General features: G+C 39.9%; 2 protein-coding genes and 2 non-coding genes across 6 annotated transcripts; 3 read left to right on the top strand and 1 right to left on the bottom strand.

Moving 5' to 3' along the window:
* Positions 1-47: 47 nt before the first annotated feature.
* Positions 48-120, top strand: trnaf-gaa (transfer RNA phenylalanine (anticodon GAA)). Its single transcript has one exon. It is a non-coding gene; the product is annotated as a tRNA-Phe (tRNA).
* A 4786-nt stretch (positions 121-4906) lies between these two features.
* Positions 4907-4979, top strand: trnaf-gaa (transfer RNA phenylalanine (anticodon GAA)). The gene has a single exon. It is a non-coding gene; the product is annotated as a tRNA-Phe (tRNA).
* Positions 4980-5538: 559 nt separating this feature from the next.
* Positions 5539-10413, top strand: rab7a (RAB7a, member RAS oncogene family). The gene is made up of 6 exons (XM_085273278.1): positions 5539-5834; positions 7411-7489; positions 7674-7800; positions 8301-8519; positions 8693-8821; positions 8929-10413. The coding sequence occupies exons 2-6, from the start codon at positions 7437-7439 to the stop codon at positions 9022-9024; spliced, it is 624 nt and encodes a 207-aa protein (XP_085129404.1). The 5' UTR covers positions 5539-5834; positions 7411-7436; the 3' UTR covers positions 9025-10413.
* On the bottom strand, positions 10414-13228 carry hmces (5-hydroxymethylcytosine binding, ES cell specific). Of its 3 annotated transcripts, XM_085273275.1 has the most exons (9): positions 13154-13228; positions 12949-13004; positions 12673-12825; positions 12294-12515; positions 11814-11957; positions 11508-11702; positions 11159-11313; positions 10890-11082; positions 10414-10798 (listed from the first exon to the last, which is right to left on the bottom strand). In XM_085273275.1, the coding sequence occupies exons 3-9, from the start codon at positions 12823-12825 to the stop codon at positions 10607-10609; spliced, it is 1254 nt and encodes a 417-aa protein (XP_085129401.1). In that variant the 5' UTR covers positions 12949-13004; positions 13154-13228; the 3' UTR covers positions 10414-10606. The 3 variants fall into 3 exon arrangements, with proteins under 3 accessions (XP_085129401.1, XP_085129403.1, XP_085129402.1); XM_085273277.1 differs by lacking the exon at positions 12949-13004 and having other exon boundaries at positions 13154-13170; XM_085273276.1 differs by lacking the exons at positions 12949-13004; positions 13154-13228 and having other exon boundaries at positions 12673-12888.
* Between the last annotated feature and the right edge of the window lie 6 nt (positions 13229-13234).

Below are 13234 nucleotides of genomic sequence, written 5' to 3'. Positions count from 1 at the left end.
TCTGGCTGTGATGACGTAGATCAGCATGTTTGTACACGGTACAGCGAGCCGAAATAGCTCAGTTGGGAGAGCGTTAGACTGAAGATCTAAAGGTCCCTGGTTCGATCCCGGGTTTCGGCAGCATTGGGGAAACATTTTAAAGATACACCTCGCCGTTTTTCCGCCGTTAAGTTTTTCTCTTACCACATTGGTTTTTGGTTTTACAGCACACTGAGCGTACTATCACAGTATGTACATCATATCTGGTATTACATTTGGTAAACGATTTTAAAAATGTTAAAAGATGAAGGGGGGAATCAACTACAAAAATAATTACAACACTCAACTAGCTTTTCTTCTTTTTTTTGCTTTTTCATATATTTGTGTTGCTACTACAGACTGTTGAATGGTTGCATAGTGCTTTGTTTGTCCGAGATTCTGAGATAAGCTTTTAATACAGAAAAAGGTAGTATACGTCTACTCCATTGACTCTTTTTCAGTTTAAAATGAGTAGTCTTGAAAGTACAGTCATTAACTCTTTGGGTTCTTTAATAGAAAAAACAAACAATGATTACTCATGAATCTGCATTGATTATTGTGTAATGCATCTTCCGACAAACTGATGCATTCTCATACACTTAGAATACATTAAATCAACAATCAATTAATTCAGTAAATATACAGAGCTGTGGATGTTTTTTTGGAAGCCACCATGTTTTCGCACCATCATCAATATACCATTCTGTCTTAATCCCATTACAAAAGGCAGAAGAGAAGAGAATTGGTACACACTCATGTACGTGGACTGGTCATGCAACATAGAGCACCTGTATAAAAAAAGCCCAAAGCCGACTGTACTTCCTTAGGAGGCTGAGGTCTTTTAACATCTGCAGGAAGCTCCTGAGGATGTTTTACCAGTCGGTGGTTGCTGGAGTACTCTTCTATGCTGTGGTGTGCTGGGGGAGCAGCACAGCAAAGAAGGACTCATCCAGGCTGGATAAACTGATCAGGAAGGCTGGCTCTGTGGTCGGCATGAAGCTGGACACTCTGGTGACAATGCAGAAAAAAAGACACTAAAGAAACTGCTGGACATTATGGACAGTGCTGGGCATCCTCTGCACACGGCCATAAACAACCAGAGGAGTCTGTTCAGTGACAGGTTGCTTCTCCCAAAGTCAAGAACCAACAGACTTAAAAACTCCTTTGTCCCACACACCATCAAACTGTTTAACTCCTCTCTGTAGGGGAGAGGGAGGGGAAACAGGAGGGGGACAACTAAGCTGTAGTGCCTCTTCACTGTGCAATACTTTTCGTTAATATCCAACAGTGCAATAGACTTCAATATGTGAAATGTGCAATTCCCTTGTATTCTTATTCCTATTTATTCTATTTATCCCTTTTGTATACTCTGTATTTATATATGTGTATATATGGTATATTTCTGCTCACATTCTGTAACTTCTATCGGTGCTGTGCTATTGGAAACAGAATTTCCCGGAGGAACCCACCCGAAGGATTAATAAAGTTTTATCTAATTTAATCTAATCTAATATATGTTCCTGGGAGGCAATTTTAAATTAATGTGTGAACCTTCAAGGATCATACCTATATTTTATCATCTGAGAAGGAGCCACCTTCACAAAGAAGTGAAACATGAAGGAAAGAAACAACATGACCAGCTTCTGGTAAAAGGTCCTCATCTTTCTCCTGACCCCAAGCCGCATCTTCTGAATTATATAATACACATTGGACTAAACATACTCCTTTCTTCCAGATATTGACACAATTACTTATTGTGTTTAGCTAGCTCTTGTCAGACAGCTGATGAGAGCTAGCTAAACAGCTCGTTATAAGCTGATATTATGCCAGGTAACATCCGGCTCAAGTGACCTAAACATTTTGATTACATTTTCACATCGTTTTCATTAACGCTGGCAACCGACAGAAAACAGCAGCATTTATCATTTAATTTATCTTGAATGACTTTACAATTACTGTGATTACTTTCACAAACTTTTACAGCCTCTAGAATAAATAGATGTGGACATATATTGACAGCTGAGGTAAGCAGCAGACTAACAGCTTACACTCACAAGAGAGACACAGTGGCCACCGTAGAAAGAATTGTGCAGGGATTAATTTATAAAGAGATATAATTTATAAAGCTGGGGTCAATGACTGATTCTCAGTGTCAAGCAATCTTAAACGTTTTAGTTATATTATAGGCTAGCGAGCTATATGTTTGTCTTTTTATGTGACTCAAGAGGCCGAAATAGCTCAGTTGGGATAGCGTTAGACGGAAGATCTGAAGGTCCCTGGTTCGAGCCCGGGTTTCGGCAGAATTTGGGATGGCTTTTAGACTGTATTTAGTTTGTGTCACAGTAATTGCAGAAGTACGGAGGTATGCGGCCTTGAACCTGTAATTCATATTGTATGAGATCAAAATGCTAACCATTGTGTGCATCACTTGATCAACTCACATTTCTGCATCAAGGCAGTATTGCTTAAATCATCCTTCACCTCTATGATCTTTTTTCTTCATGTGCTTCATGTGCATATGATCAGTCCTGTGCTGTTTTACCATTTCATTCTTTGAGGTTCTCCCATCATCCCTCAAAGACCAGCAGATTTTTGTCTTTCTGGGGAACCCACAGTCACAATTCTCAGGACAGGGTTATGGTCATTCTCGAATTTTGTTACTACTGTGCTATATACGAAAAAAGCACCCTTGTTCAATCCTGGGTTTTGGCAGCTAATACAGCAAATTCTAAACATGGGTCAGATAAATAATGTATCAAATCCCTCAGGAGAAAAGAGGAAGAATCAGAAAATAGCAGCAAGCGAGTTGTAGAAACACAAACTAATGAGTGATTTAAACTTCGCGGTAGGTAAGTGGCTAATGTCGTTGGTGTATTTATGCTTGTGCTGGTGGATAACATATTAAATACCCTGTGGTCATGGCCTGGTGTTTTATATGCAGTACAAGCCAATAGAAACTAACACAATACTTATTTCTGTCCCGTGTCCCATTATTTGTTGTGGTGAGGGGTTTTTTGTACCCCAAGTTTTTTCACTTCTTTGTACATTCCCTCACACTCATTCTAATATTTTCAATGATCTCCTCCAGGAATTTGCTTATATCACTATAATGATTATAATTCCCTGTATTGAGATGATGATTGTTTTTTTTTCTAACTGGTAAATTCAAAAACTTTGTTGAAAAAGTAGCAGGAAATTCACAGGAGGAATTGATAGTAATGAACAGGCCAATCATTTGCCACGTGTAGCTTCATTTCATATATACCCATAGCCTGTAGCACTTTTCTAATCTAACTAAGCACTCAAAGCAGTCTTTACTATACCTTTGTACATTGTCTAACACTCACGCATACACTGCAATGGATGCATCAGAGCAGTGGCGGTCCTAGCCTGTTTGGCGCCCTGGGCGAGACCTCCCTCTGACGCCCCCCCCCCCCCCCCCCCCCCCGCGCACACACGCACACACACGCAAAACATATTAAAGATTGTACATTAACATAGAACTGTTGTCAGAACCATAATGAATTTCACCAGAGACACACACACACACACATATGAAGAGAGGGAGAGTATGCATTGTATGCAAACGGCTACCAAACAGCCATCATAATTCATCATACAATGAGAACAGGACGAATCAACAACTGAATGACTAATTAATATTAAAATCATAATGTATTGTTTGGAATTTAGTCTGTTACTGTTAGCATTTTTATCATTTCTTCTTGGAGCAACTGTGATGCACATTATTTCCTTAGGGATTAATAAAGTATTCTGATTCTGATTGTTTCAGGATGACCTGCCATTATCCAATGACACATCTGCTTACCTGCATCTTTTGCTCATTTCTCCTCCTCTTCTTTTCTCTTTTTTCTAAACTGAGGACCTGATGGCTTTGAACTTTTCTTTTCTATCTTCCATTGCTTTTAATTTTGCACTCCAGTATGAACACAAATCCCCCAACTCGAGGATCACCACAACATAACCTAATAGACCTACACCTTAGTTCACAGATTCACTTTGTCTAGGGTTTATTTCTGGAATTTCACACAACCCAGGATTCAAATCATGAATACATAATGGGCTTGGATTTACATCATTATGAATGAAATGTGCTCTATTTGGAAGCAGCCGGCCTCCCCTTTCGACGGGTTGTGTGTGAGACTTTAAATCATCAAACTGTAAATTATAAATTTCAAATTGTTATTGATCCCTTTACCCCTGGTCCCTAAAGTGTATATTTATTTTCTTACTCTTCTTATATTTATTGTTTGTTTACTTGCACTGCTGTAACTGGAGCCTCGTCTCTCTATATACTGGACTGTATGTAGTGGAGATGACAATAAAGTTTACTTTGACTTCAGCGCGTATAGAATTTCGGAAAAACATCGGTGCATTATAAGTCCCCCGCCGCCCCACCCTCTCCTCCCTGTGCCGCAAGCAGCAGGCGCACCTCGCAATCCGAGGGCGCTCTTACTCCCAGCAAATGGGCGATAGAAAACCGATCGGTGCCTATGCCATTCCCTATGCGCTGGCATGACGTCGGGGCAGCATGAGTACGAGAATTTTTTTTTTTGCCGATGCCCGTTCTGCCGCCCCCCACCACGATGCCGCCCCGGGCAACCGCCCGTGTGGCCCGTATCAAAAACCGCTACTGCATCAGAGGCAGCTCTGTGTTCAATATCTTACCTCAGGACACTTTGAAATACAGATTACAAGAGCCAGGAATTGGGGAACCAACCTACCAATTGGTAGATAGTGTATGTTTAATTCTGCCCCAGCTAGGGTCAATGACTGATCCTGAATTTCAAATAAACAATCTGAAATGCTTCAGTTCTACCATCTGGCCAGTCGCCAGTGTGTATTTCTTTCCCCCAGCCCATATATAGCCGAAATAGCTCAGTTGGGAGAGCGTTAGACTGAAGATCTAAAGGTCCCTGGTTCGATCCCGGGTTTCGGCAGCAGATCAGGAGTGACTTTTGACTTATTGCGAATGGAGTAAGTTAAAGTTAAAACCTTTCTGCCAAGTTTCCCTATTTGTCAAGTACGTTGGATAAACTGACAATGGTTATGAAGTTTCAGCTTTTAACAAAAAATCTTAAGTAAAAAACAAACAAACAAACAATAATCATAACAATAATAATCTGATGAACTGATGGAAGATCTTTAAAAATGAGGTGACATTGGACAAAAACAACTTCAATTCTTATAAGTTATAGATTTCAACAACATATACAACATGGTTGGATGGGTAATTTTAGCTTCATAGTTATAGAAACTCCGTAACGAAATAAAATAGTGGAATTTCATAATAAGAATAAGTTTCCTTACTTTCATCATTGAAGGGTAGTCAAGGTTGTTTATTTTACTCCATATATAAAGGTCGAAGTCCTTCCATAATGTTATATATACAGTATGGGCAAACATTAGCAGCTGTGTGTCACGGTAGCGCGTGACGTCAGCGCTCATGACGGTTCTTGTTTTGGAGGAAGTGAACATAGCTCCGCTAAAAGCTAGCACGCTAGCTCGACAGGAAAAGCGAGCGTCAACGGGAACTGGACAAGAGCATTTTACAAAATCGTTAGACGAAGGGAGTTAAACTTCGGCACTGGCAGTATTGATTTCGATAAAAAGGGTCATTTGAGGGGCTCGTTGTCAGAAATAAATTAGCTGTCGACGCTGTGTACGTGTTGTTTTGTTACGCCAGACATTTGGAGGAGCCGTTAGCTTGCTCGCTAGCCTGTGCGTTAGCCTTCCAGACGAAGCAAAGGAAAAGTCCACTTTTGACATCTGTTTGTTGAAGGACCACTGCCCAGGTTGGTTTGTGGTGACTTTGATTGTTTATTTTAGTGATAGCATATGATAAGAGTATAGATGTCGTTATCTAAGTTTTAAATTGGTCAATCAGGCTTGCGTAGCTAACGAAACGTTAGCAAAAAATCAGAAGTGTCACAGATGTGGTAGCTAGTTGACACTGTCCAAAAAAGAAAAGGAAAAACGCCCCAACCCCCATTGTTTTGAAATTATGTTGTATTTATTAATGACAGTGTTTTCAAGCTTCACCCTTTTGTTGGATTTACTCAATTAACTATGTAGCATTTAGTGTTTTAAATGTAATTTTTTTCTGACTAGCTAGCCCCTTGCAAATACGTTCAAAGTCTTCACGACAGTTTGCTTCAATGCAAGTGCAACATTGTTTTACAATGTATAAAGTGAAAATAACTATAGTTAGCCGGATTTACAGTTGAGTCCTTATCGATGGATCCTACCCCTTGGTGCACCGAGGCCAGCTAAAGTACTTATTATGCTCAACATGCTTGCCAAGTCATGGTTCCGTTGGTCCTGTGTTTTAACCATGTGATCAGTCGCTGACACAGTGTCATGGGGCACAGATTATGAGAGCCGCATAGCGCTATGCTAGTTTTGCCTCGAGCCGTGGTTACTTGTTCTCATAATGGGGTGATCTGTGAAACACAGCATAATCTGTGATTAGGCTCTGTACCTTCTTTCAGTAATGTTGTCTCCAAGATAAAAAAAAAAAAAATCCCGATTGGACTGATAAAGCCTTTCTGTAATTGAGTTTGGACTTTGGTCACTACAGCAGTGAAAGGTAGTTATTAGTACGTAGCACACTCGGTCCAAGTCGGAAATGCTCAGTGATGTCTTGAGCAGGCACAAAGGATGAGGATATTTGACATCTGGATTTTAGTTATACACATACAAACAAACGAACTAGACTTGTGATCAGCAGGGTCTGGGATGTTTATTGCAGCTCTTGGATTTTGTGTCACCCCTTAACAGAGATTAAACAATGAGAGGAGGATGTACTACATTTGAGGGGGGTGGGGGTGGGGGGGAGAATAGAAAATGGCTGACAACTATAATACATTGTCCCATTTCCTCAAATTTAACAAACGGGAACTGTTTATTAAGACTTATGAATTAAATTGTGAAGCTAAACGGTGTGCAATACCTGCCTTGTATTTGGATAAATGCATATTTCAGAGAAGACATCATCAAAATGAATTCATACCCATTTTGGAGTAACTGGGCATGCTTCCATTTCTTTTGACGTTTGTTTTTATAAACCTCCAAGAATGGTTGCTTCAAAATGAAACAATGTAGTTTATTCCATTGAATGGTGTATATGAAATATATAAATAGAACAAAATGAATACTTTACAGCATAACAAAAAGAACCAAATGTCAGCTCAGATCAACGGCCTCAACATTGCATTGTTATATTTTGAGCCTCGTGGTACAGTGTAGCCGTTTTCTTTGTTACCAAAGTGAAGAAAAGACAAGTACAGGAGCAGTTGGTGCACTTAGTCTTAGTCTCGTTTGTCTCATTTAAGCTTTTCTAGTGCTTACTTCTCTTCTCTTCTAATAAAGTTTGTTGTCTTCGCGGCTGTGGCACAATGACGTCGAGGAAGAAAGTATTACTCAAAGTCATCATCCTTGGAGACTCTGGGTAAGTGATGCTGAGCAGCTGCTTCAATGCTAAAGGGGTCTGAATAATGGCTCACTTCAAATTAGACACCAGTAGGAATAAGTAGGATTTATAAGCTTTACAAATGAGTTCATTGTGGTGATTTTGTTTCGTTTGTTTCTTCCCTTCATGTGTGTTAAATATTGTTCTGCAATTTTTGTTCTAGAGTTGGGAAGACCTCGTTGATGAATCAATATGTGAATAAGAAGTTCAGCAACCAGTACAAAGCCACAATAGGCGCTGATTTCCTGACAAAAGAAGTAATGGTGGATGACAGACTTGTCACAATGCAGGTACTGCCAAAATATGCTCACAAGAATACTGAAAAACTGAATGGAAATGTTAAGTCTTATGTACCATGGCAACTTTGTTGATAAAGCACTTTATAAACAGCTGCAGCGGACACAAAGCACTATACACAAAAATGAATAAGTACATTGAAAACAATAAAAAAGAAGTAAAAATAGGCAACTATAAATCAGTTAAAACAACTAAGATCAATGTCTCATGCTGGGTCAAAAGCCAGGAAGTATAAATGCGTTTTAAGATGAGTTTTGAAACTGGACAATGTAGGTGACCGTCTGACCTGCAAAGGCTATTAAACTAGTTATACTTTTTTCTCATTTTTATTTCTTAAAAACTACAAAAAAAAGTGAGAAACTCAAATTAGGGGTAAAAGTTAGATGTGGTTAATTTCAACCATACAAACCAGTGTTGTTGGGGGTTTTTTTGTTTGTTTTTTTAAATTTCTGTTTATTTGGGGCCTGTAAGCATAAAGATTCTTGTCTCTTAGATTTGGGACACAGCAGGTCAGGAGAGGTTCCAGTCTTTAGGTGTGGCATTCTACCGTGGAGCAGACTGCTGCGTCCTGGTGTTTGACGTCACTGCACCCAACACCTTCAAGACCCTAGACAGCTGGAGGGACGAGTTCTTGATTCAGGCCAGCCCACGAGACCCTGAAAACTTCCCCTTTGTGGTGCTGGGCAACAAGATCGACTTGGAAAACAGACAGGTGTGTTCAAATGTAACTGTGTCAGACGTGTTACATCATGTAAGTGATGCATCATCTTTTATCGAAAATGTGTGACAGGTGTTGGTAATTTGTCATACGAATGGCTTAATGAAACAAGAATAACTTGTGTTTTGCCAGATGTTTTTAACCTCACCATCTTCTTTGTGTTTCAGGTAACAACCAAGCGAGCACAAGCTTGGTGCCAGAGCAAGAACAACATCCCATATTTTGAAACCAGCGCCAAGGAAGCAATCAATGTGGAGCAGGCCTTCCAAACTATTGCACGCAATGCTCTTAAACAGGTAAGGTGATGTCAGCAGGAAAGCTGTTGGGCAGTTTTAGACACACAACTTCATGGAGACTGAGCTGTAGAGCTGCACACAGACTCTGTTACCTTGTTTGATTTCAGGAGACCGAGGTGGAGTTGTACAACGAGTTCCCTGAGCCAATTAAACTGGACAGAAATGAGCGAGCCAAGCCGTCAGCAGAGACCTGCAGCTGCTGAGGACTCTGAAGATCTTCAGAGGGTTGTCATGCCCTCACTACCCTGTCTTGCCTTGTCTATATATCCTCTTTCCCATGGCTCACTATGTTATTCCCTATTGCCCAACATACAAGCAGCATCCCACTTATTGAGAATACTAGTATACACAAACATGCTGCACTCACCTCCTTATGTATACAAAGTACACATTTTCTATAAAAATCTAAATTTCCTAGCCCAAAGAACACCTCGAGGGAACAATACAACATTTATTTGTATTAAGCCTATGACTTCCCAGTGTTTTCTCATACTTTTTCATGGCAGTGGTGGTATGGGCTGATCTCACTTGGAGTTCTATGTTTATCAATGCTTTCAGTCCCAGTTTTGGTTGTAACAGTTTTTATTTGAATATGTCCAAGTGGGAAATCAAAGCATTACTTCTTTAGTTATTTGTATTCCTAATTTAATTTAAACTTTTTTTTTTTTTTAGTGGTTTTCTTACTTTCACAGCCCACTGCTGCTGCATGAATAGTAGAAACACTGCTCCCCCTTCTTACTCATTTGTGTTGTGGCTTATGTTAGTTTCACTCTGAAACACTTGTTAATGTGGTTTCACTTGACCTCATAAAAATCTTTAAAAAACATAATTCTGACACTTAAACAGGGATACTGTGTAAAAGTGTAGATGATATCATCATACTGCCTGCTGATTCTTAGTAATTGGTATAGAATTGGAAATGCAGATCGATAACAAGTCCATTAGACAAGTGTGTACAGATTCTTTTTTGCTTTCATCTTCGGTAACTGAAAACTTACTGAAACATCTCATTTTGGAGCCACAATAAACACAATTGTAGCTCAGGTTGAGAACATTGTGTGAATACAGACTCAGTTCCTGCGTCCAAGTGCTGTTCCTCTGCTGGGGAAATGAAGGTTGTAAAATTCCAGATAGAACATTTGACATGAACCAAATCAAGACAGCATGTCAGTCTACCAGATAGTCCTAGAGGAGAGATTTTTCTCGAGTACAAATTGTCATTCATAACCCAGTACTATTAGCTAGTACATTTCTTTTTATTGTCAACTGTTGCAACTTTGTATATTTGCAGACCTCTCAATCATTGTGTGGGGAAAACATAAAGTTGTGTTGTAAATCTCCATATCTGACTCTGCCAGATGCTCGTGTTGGCATACGATTCAAGTGCTTGACATTTCTTTTAACTGATCAGATCTTTAACTGTCTGTTCGTATTATTTTAAAACTTTGAAACAAGATGACATACATACTGTAACTCTGAAGGACAAATGTGGGGGGGAGTGTTGGCATTCATCATTATTATATTATTAATATGATAATGCATAGCATTTACATTGTTTCAAGTAATAAGGGTAATAAAAAAAAAACCTTGCATTATTGTGTCTGACATTTATTGATGAACTCTTAAATTGTTGTAGAACAATGAATTACATTTAAAGTATTCATAAGTACAAGTTAAATTTTCTTAAAAGTTTAAACTTTTTCTTATACAATTGTACAGCAGCAGAGTACAACAAGTAAGGCATGAATGGTCTTTCAAACACTGTCGAGTTTTCAGTTCATGTATTTACTTTGTTCTTGGTTTCTTGTTGGTTCCCTGAAGCCACTGCTGAAGTCCTCCTGCAGACTTGCGCTGATTCTGTGGCTTGCTTGCTTGCTCTTCTTTACTTTCACTTGTGTGGGACTCCTTCCTCTTTGAAGGTGAACTGCTCGACAGCCAGCTTGCCATCATCTTACTGCTTGCTGTGGACTTGGGTTCCTACGAGTGAAAGAGTCAAATTTCTCAGCTGTAACCGCTCTTGTTAGTACAAAATGGCTAAAATTCCCAACCACATCATTATATCTGATACCTTTTTGCTGTTGAGATCCACTGGTTGGAGGCATTCTGGAGAGTTGTTGCGCGTGTTGTTGACAAACGAAGAGACGGGGTGAAAAGTCAAAATATTTTTTGACTGGAGCAGTTTGAGAGCTTCTAGAGACTTCACCTCCCCAAAATCCAGCCATTGCCTAACCTCTTCCTCCCCATCAAGGATCGCTGGCATCCTAAAAAGCAGTCACAATGATTTATGATTTTACACAGCACGAATTAAGAGCATGTTTCCTGGTCTGGGATTCTTACCTATCATGGATGCTTTGCAGATTTGGGGAAGCATTCACAGTTATTACACTATATGAGTAAAGGGGTTCTCCACCTCCAGGTGGTGTCCAGCAGTCAAACACTCCTGCCATAGTTAGCAACCTCCATCCTGTCCACTCACCTGCAGCTTCTCCTCCCTGTTAAATACAGAGTATAATGGGGATTTCAACAATGCAACAGAAACACCTGGTGGACACATGCACATTTTTATCTTGGCTCATCTCCCACACAGGAAACTTAATATCCGCCTAAGCTGCATTCTCTCTACTTTTGAAGTAGATGAAAAAAATGTTTGTGGAGCTTATATTGCAACAGAAAACCCAAAGCAAACCTTCATCAAACCAGAGGAGGCTTTGGCTGGAGGGCGCACTGACTCAGAGTCTGAGTTCTTTCTTTTCTCCTGGCTGGGTCCTGACTGAGTCTGAGGGAAGTAGATGAAGAAAGGCTGCTTGCCTTTTTCAACCTTTTGCCACTCATAGAAACCATCAGCTAGAATGACACAGCGCTGTCCTTTCAACATAGGGTCCTACAGGGAGATGGTAAAATGGTTAAGACACTCCTATGTAACAAAAACCGACAAGTAAAGCAACACGTGATGCACAGGAAATGTAACATCACTTGCTACTAGGTAAAGCACCTTGTAGGACTTCTTCTGCAATATATTCTCACTGCGGCAATTGCTGGTACTGTATTGCATCTTGCTGGGGTCACTCTCCTTAAACCATGAGGGTACCAGACCCCACCGCATTGAGGCCAACACACACTTATCCACAGGAGCATCCTGAAGACAAAAGATGGACACAATATTCAATGAAAAAAACCCAGAAGGACAGAATATGTTTTTGAAGCCTGTAATATTTAATACATAGTCGGTCAACAGACACAAGAAATACATTAGCAAATGTTAACATCACGTTTTTAAGTTCTATAACTGTAATAAAATATATAAGGTTTTATTACGAGGTTAGACAGTGACTGACTTCACCTGGGGTCCTCTACCAAAAGCCCCACTTCACTTAAAAACGTCACATCTTCCACCTTCCTCGGGCGCTTCCCCAATATAAGTTAAGCTATAACAAACAGTTGACATGTTAGCTTCTGTATACGTTATAATTACCTTGTCAAAATGCCTCTGTGACAGCAGGACGGGACTCATGGACTGCGGGTTCTTATTGTAGGAGGGTCGATAGTTGTCCGCGTCTCCATCCCTCCAGCGGGGCTGTCTCCTCTGCCCCCTTCGGTTTCTGTAAGAGCAGGCTCGTTTCAGCTCGTCAGGAGCAAGGGTACATGCTGTTCTTCCACACATTTTAAATGAGACGAAGCAGAACTTTTCCAACACCTGAGAACGACATTAAAGGTATCGTGTTAGCATGTTAGCCTGACTTTTTATCGACCAAAACATAGCTCTAGAGCCGCTGACACTATTTAGGACTACTTGCCGCACCACTTTCCCAATGTTGTGGTATATTTGACGTGCATGAAAAAGCTGTACTTACTGTATCTGAGCCACTCTTAACCTCTGAGTTTGTGTCCGAGGTGAGGTTTAGAGTTCGGTGTATTTTTGAATATAGGGCGGGTATTTTCCTGGGCAAGAGCCGTGAAGGGGGCGCGGATGTACACGCCGTGACGTACACCGGCTCTGCTTCCATCTAGCCAGAGCCAAGATGGCGGCCGTACGGAGAATAATAATAAATAAATAAAATAATAAAATAATTATTCAAATATTATATTATATTATATGATAGCTACAATGTTTAATTATAAATAAGTACCTAGCTCTTCTTTGTGCCACCAAAAAAGTACCAATACAACTGTGCAATTAAGACCACTGAAAATATTTATGACAGTGCAACAGGTAAAATGTAAAAATTAATAATAACAAAGAATGAAAATGAAGACTTAAACATATATTGCATTCCATAAAATAATATTTGGCATAAACGTAAAATGTTAAGCGATTTCCATCAACACACTAACCAAGCGGAGTAGCTAATGTTAACGCCTAAATATTGCTCACATCGCAAATAGATAAAGACGGAAATGTTAGCGGCTTTCCAC

The sequence above is a fragment of the Mchenga conophoros genome, linkage group LG5 (assembly GCF_057382185.1).
Source record: "Mchenga conophoros isolate Kocher_MC1m ecotype Shallow Benthic linkage group LG5, M_conophoros_male_GT1.1, whole genome shotgun sequence".
Lineage (NCBI taxonomy): Eukaryota > Metazoa > Chordata > Actinopteri > Cichliformes > Cichlidae > Mchenga > Mchenga conophoros.
This window is presented reverse-complemented; position numbering and strand designations above follow the sequence as displayed.